This window comes from Corvus hawaiiensis, chromosome 18 (genome assembly GCF_020740725.1).
Source record: "Corvus hawaiiensis isolate bCorHaw1 chromosome 18, bCorHaw1.pri.cur, whole genome shotgun sequence".
In the NCBI taxonomy this organism is placed as follows: domain Eukaryota; kingdom Metazoa; phylum Chordata; class Aves; order Passeriformes; family Corvidae; genus Corvus; species Corvus hawaiiensis.
In genome coordinates, this window is record NC_063230.1 from 6,509,236 (window position 1) to 6,515,237 (window position 6,002).

At 57.1% G+C, this 6,002-nt stretch overlaps 1 protein-coding gene across 4 annotated transcripts in view; it reads left to right on the forward strand.

The window, feature by feature from the left end:
- Positions 1-6,002, forward strand: part of LOC125335199 (immunoglobulin lambda-1 light chain-like) — a 60,838-nt gene that overhangs the window by 1,389 nt on the left and 53,447 nt on the right. Inside the window, exons 2-3 of one of the 4 annotated variants that reach the window (XM_048322635.1) lie at positions 242-360; positions 2,325-2,497. In XM_048322635.1, the coding sequence (XP_048178592.1) occupies positions 242-360; positions 2,325-2,497 (292 nt within the window). Of the gene's footprint in view, positions 1-241; positions 361-996; positions 1,242-2,324; positions 2,498-6,002 lie in introns of all 4 variants that reach the window. The other 3 variants (XM_048322633.1, XM_048322632.1, XM_048322628.1) reach the window with 3 other exon arrangements.

The window sequence follows — 6,002 nt, forward strand, 5'->3', positions numbered from 1 at the left end:
GCTATACAAGGTCCACAGCACAGCTCACCAGTGTGAGGATGCTGAGCTGGTGGGATTGAACCATGGCCTGGGTCCCTCTTCTCCTCATGGTGCTTGCCCACAGCTCAGGTGCCATGGCCAGACTCGCTGTGCCTGGACGGGGCTTCTGGGCACAGGGCTACATCCTGCTGCCCTGGGAAAGCTGTGTTCCTGGGGCTCAGATTTCTCTCCTTCTTCTCCTCTCTCTCCTTTCCTTGTCCAGGTTCCCTGGTCCAGGCAGCGGTGACTCAGCCATCCTCGGTGTCAGCCAGTGTGGGAGACACCATCAGGATCACCTGCTCGGGGAGTAGCGACAACTATTATGGCTGGCATCAGCAGAAGGTCTCTGGCAGTGCCCCTGTCACTGTGATCTATGCTAATGATAGGAGACCCTCGGGCATCCCTTCACAGTTCTCTGGATCCACATCCGGCACCACGGGCACGTTAACCATCACTGGGGTCCAGGCCGAGGACGAGGCTGTCTATTTCTGTGGTAGCAGGGACAGCAGCAGCTATGCTGGTGAAGTGACAGATTTTCAAATGAGGTGCAGAGGAATTAAAAATGGAGATTTTCAGTCCTTCTCATGACCAAGTAGAGTTGTGGGTGTGGGGCTGGGGCAGGATTTTGTCTCCTCTGCATGACCATGGCTATGAATTCCATTTTTTGTCCCCGAGAACAGGAGGTGACTTTGTGGCTGGGGACCATTGTCCTTGTCCCTACAAAACTCATGGTATAGCTGTGTTCCCAACATCACTGCCTCTTGCCACTGTTAACCATGTCCTCCAGCATCTGCCAGAGCTGCTTCTCTGCTGAGATGTCTTGGCTGGGGCTCTACTCCTCAAATATGCTGGTGACCATATCTGGGTCCATTCTCTTCTGACTGTGGCCTTCCCTGTAACCTTGCTCCCCAGGCAGATCTGTGCTCCTGGGACACTGACGGAGCCCCATCTTTTCCCCTCTCTCCTCTCCCTCTCCAGGTTGCCTGGTCCAGGCAGCAGCAGTGAGTCAGCCGTCCTCGGTGTCAGCCAACGTGGGAGAGACTGTCAAGATCACCTGCTCTGGTGGTAGCAGCAACTATTATGGCTGGTATCAGCAGAAGGTCCCTGGCAGTGCCCCTGTCACTGTGATCTACGATAATACCAAGAGACCCTCGGGCATCCCTTCGCGATTCTCCGGATCCCAGTCCGGCTCCACGGCCACGTTAACCATCACTGGGGTCCAGGCTGAGGACGAGGCTGTCTATTTCTGTGGTGGCCGGGAGAGCAGTGCTGCTCAGGGTCTTGTTGATGCTGGGGTAATTCTTTCTCTCCTCTTCACTGCTGAACCTTTCCCTGTGTGGGGAAGATCTTCAGAGCATAGGCAGTTCCTACCCTTGGTGCCTGCAGCTATTGTGGCTCTTGCTTTGCAGGGTCTTGCCTGTTACAGCGGGGATTACTGTACCACGCATATATCAAACCAGGAGTCCCGTAGAAATGAAGTATATATGGACAGATTCGTGGTAGATGTTTCAGAGATGTTTATTTCTCCAGCCGCATGGCCGGGGCTCAGCTCAGGAATCCCGCAGTCACGGGACCCAAGGGTCCTTGGCCCCACTGGGGAACACAAACCAACCAATGGGGAATGAGACTGACCAGGGGCAGGAAAACCCCGTGCCTCCCCCCCAGGGCCCCTCTCCCAGGGCTCCATGGCAGGGGGGGAGACCCCAAAACTTGTCTGCAATTCTGTCCTCATGCCACATCCCATCTGGTGGCCATGGTGTGCTCAAGATGTCCCCATTGCTTTGTCATGCATTCTAACCACACAGAGCTTCTCACTGCCTGGGGACCCCCTGCCTTGCAGTCCCTGGCTGCTGGCCTGGACGTGGTTCCTGCTGGTCCATGGGCAGGGGTGTCTCCTACTGCCCCAGACTCTGGGTGTCCGCAGCAGGCCACGTCCCCGGGCTGTCCAGCCTCAGTGCCTGGGATGAGGAGTGCCCCAAGGGGCAGTGGGCAGGGAGAGGGTCAGGCTCTTGCTCCAGCAATGCCTCAGGTGTGCCTGGGGTGGGGGCTGCACCCAGGGTGTCCCACATGTGCCTGAAGATAGAGTTCTCCCATTACTCTTCTCCTGCCTGGGGAGGGCTGTGCTGCTGGGGCACTGACTGACACTCCCCCCCCCCCCCCCCCCCCAAAATATTCTCTTTCTCTCCAGGTTCCCTGGTCCAGCAGCATCGTTGACTCAGCCGTCCTCGCTGTCAGCCAACGTGGGAGACACTGTCAGGATCACCTGCTCTGGGGGTGGCAGCTACTATGGCTGGTATCAGCAGAAGGTCCCTGGCAGTGGCCCTGTCACTGTGATCTATGAAAACACCGAGAGACCCTCGGGCATCCCTTCGCGATTCTCCGGATCCACATCCGGCTCCTCGAACACGTTAACCATCACTGGGGTCCAGGCCGAGGACGAGGCTGTCTATTTCTGTGGTGGTGCTGACAGCAGCAGTGCTGGCTATGTTGTATAGTGACAACAAGAAGTAGAACGTGAGGATTCCAAAGCTTTCCAGACTCCAAAACTAAAGAAAAGAGTTCAGCCCTCCTCCCTCCTGGCTGGCTATGGGGCAGGTCCCTGTCCCCTCTGTACAGAAATGGCTGCAAATGTCCTTCTTTCATCATCCCACAGAACTGGAGGCTCTCTTGCTCTCCCTCATGTCTGAAGGTCATTGTCCTTATCCCTACAAAGATCAGTGTGGCTTCATTCCCAAACTCATCACTTCTTGCTACTGATGACCATGTCCTCCTCCTCCTGCCTCTGTGCTGGGATGCCTTGGGCTGTGTCACTGTGATCTATGGCAGCAACAACAGACCCTCAGGCATCCCTTCACAGTTCTCTGCATCCATATCCGGCTCCTTGGCCACGTTAACCATCACTGGGGTCCAGGCCAAGGACGAGGCTGTCTATTTCTGTGGTCGCTGGGACAGCAGCAGTGCTGCTGATGTGGGTGACAAAGCCAGTGAGTAATGGGGAAGTGAGGCACAGAACCCAGTGTCAACAGAGGAAGGTTTTGAGCCATTTTTCCTCATGGCCAAACAAAGCTGTGACAGTGGAGTTGAGGCAGGTCCCTGTCCCCTGCCCGAGGACATGACCGTGCACAACAAGGCACAGGAGGTGACTCTTTCCCCTGTCCCTATAATAGGAATGGCACTGCCTCATCCCCAGCCCTGTTACCTTTTGCTTTGCTACCCCTCTTGCTGCTCTGCTGCTGAAGCTGCCGCTGCTGCATTGCTCTGGGCCAGCCTGGGCTCTGATTGCCCCAAGTTTCTGTAGCCATGACCGGCTCCCTCTCCCTCATTGAACCATTGGGCACAGCAGCCCTGTGGCACTGCCTGGGCAGGGTGTGCTCCTGGGGCAATGGCTCACCCCCATCTTATTGCCTTTCACCTCTCCCTCTCCAGGCTCCCTTGTCCAGTCAGTCGTCCTCGGAGCCAGCCAACCTGGGACAAACTGTCTGGGTTATGTGCTCTGGGAGCAGCAATGAGTATGGCTGGTTCCAGCAGAAGGTCCCTGGCAGTGCCCCTGTCACTGTGATCTACTGGAATGACAGGAGTCCCTTGGACATCCCTTGGCCATTCTCTGGTTTTGTGTCTGCCTCCTGAGGATCACTGGTGTTCAAGCTGAGGACGAGGTTGTCTATTACTGTGGTAGCTTCGACAGCAGCAGCAGTGCTGATCTCATGGTGAAACCAAGCCACAGGCAAGCGAGATTTTGAGTGTCAAAAAGGCCGGTTTTGGTGCCTCATTCCACTCCGCCGGGCATGACCACCTCTCCAGCTTTGGACTTCTCCTTTCCTTTCCTGGATGTCTTCCCTTTGTGTTCCATGTCTCAGGGCTGTGACTCTGAGCATGATGTGGCACTGGAGCAGGTTTTCCAGAGAACTTGTGGATGGCCCATGCCTGGAAGTCTTCAAGGCAAAGTTGAATGAGGCTTTGAGCAACCTGGTCCAGTGAAAGGTGTCCCTGCCCATTGCAGGGGTGTTGAACCAGATGGTCTTTAATGTCCCTTCCAACTCAAACCATTCTATGATTCTATGACTGGGTCCCCAGGGATTGGGCCCTGGTGCTGCAGAAGCCCTTGCCTGGGCTCATCCCCACTGCCCAACATCCATGTGAGGGGCAGAGGAGCCTGGGACAGTGTTAGGAGCTGCAGCCCGTGGGGCTGCCCAAGAACACCTTTGCCACATACCTGCTCCACAGCCTGAGTCCTGCCCAGGGCCCAGCAGCATTGCAGCCACCCTGGCAGCTCAGGGCTGGGCGTGTGGGCATTTGCCAGAACATGGGAGCCTGGGGTACTCGGGCTGGGCATGGAGAGCTTCTGCTGCAGCCCATGGCTCTCATATGGCTCTGGCTTAGCTGTCCCCAGTGTCCATGTCTCTGCAGCAAAACACCTTGACCTGCTCTGGGAGTAGCAACAATGCTTATGGCTGGTACCAGCAGAAGGTCCCTGGCAGTGGCCCTGTCACTGTGATCTACAGCAGCACCAACAGACCGTCGGGCATCCTTTTGCGATTCTCCGGATCCACATCCGGCTCCTCGAACACGTTAACCATCACTGGGGTCCAGACCGAGGACGAGGCTGTCTATTTCTGTGGTGGTCAGGACAGCAGCAGTGATGCTGCCACGGTGACATGCAGCAATGGGGAAGTGATGCAAAAACCTCCTGCTATTGCAGACATCAGTCAGGAGTCTCGGCTGTTCCTGCTTGATGGGGAATTAGGTCCCCACCATGGCCCTGCCCTTGCTGCCCTGCACTGAATGTGGCTGTGCCTGGTGTCCCAGCCTGGCATCCCCTTAGAGCCCCAGGTCTGTGCCTGTTCCCTGGCATTTTGGGAGGGGATCTACAGCACTTGGGAACACACTCATCTCCATGGCCACATTACCCATGGCTGGCAGAGGAGGAGGAGGAGAAGCAGGAGGAGGCTCTCACTCTTCTGGCTGGGACATCAGTGGTGATCAGGGCCATGGTAACTCCCAGCATGGGAAAAGAAAGACACAAGCCCACTGTTGCTCCAGTGGCACACTCTCAGGTGCTGCTTGCTGCTTCCCAGACACAATGGGGAGCAGCATCTGTGCCTTTGTAGCAGTTCCTGCCGTGGGACATGTGCTCTGCTCCAGCAGGTCCCCTCTGTGCTTCTCGCAGGGAGACAACCCTGCAGCCGTGCCCTGCCCATGCCGGATGGGCTCCTGGTGCCCTGAGTACCCTGGGGACAGCATAGTCAGGGACAGGGAGGGTCCTGGGGGAGAGGGAATTTCCTGGGGTGCAGCCGCTCTTTGTCTGGGTTGGGACTGCCAAAGATAGCCACAATCCCTGTGCCCCGAGTCAGAGCAGGGCTGACCAGGGGCTGCCCCAGCTCTGGCTGCCTCTGCTGAGCACCAGCACCTTGGGCTCATGATCAGCTCATGGGGAGGCATTGCTGGACCCCGGGGCTCGGTGCTGGCCTGCTCCCATTGTTCTGGGGTGTGAATGTCAGGGAAGAGGAAAAATCTTGGTCTTGAGTGGTGGATCTCAGCTGTCAGAAGAAGAGTCAGGGCACAAAAGCAGGAGAGCAAGGGGGTATTTTAGGGGCCTGGAACACTCATGGGAGGAAAAAATGGCAAAAATAAGTTGGGCAATTGTGGAGCTTGGCATTATTCCAGCCCCATCACTGGGAGCTGCAGGTGATCCTGTATGCCCTTGCCCCCGTGCCCAGCTCTCCCTTCTCCTTAGGCACTGCAGCCACTCAGCCTGGTCTGGGGACAGGGGCGTCTGTGCTGTTGGGTTTCAGGCTCAGAGCTGGGAGGTGTCCCCGCTCTGTGCCTGGGGACAAGCCCTGCTGCATCTGGGGCGGAGGGGCTGGGTGTGGAGCGGGGAGGGATGTGCGGAGAGAGGCGCAGGCAGGATCCGGCCGTGCCCGCAGGGTCGGATTTGCATGGAGGGGATGTTTCCTGGGCGGGCAGGGGCTTAAAAGGGAGTCAGG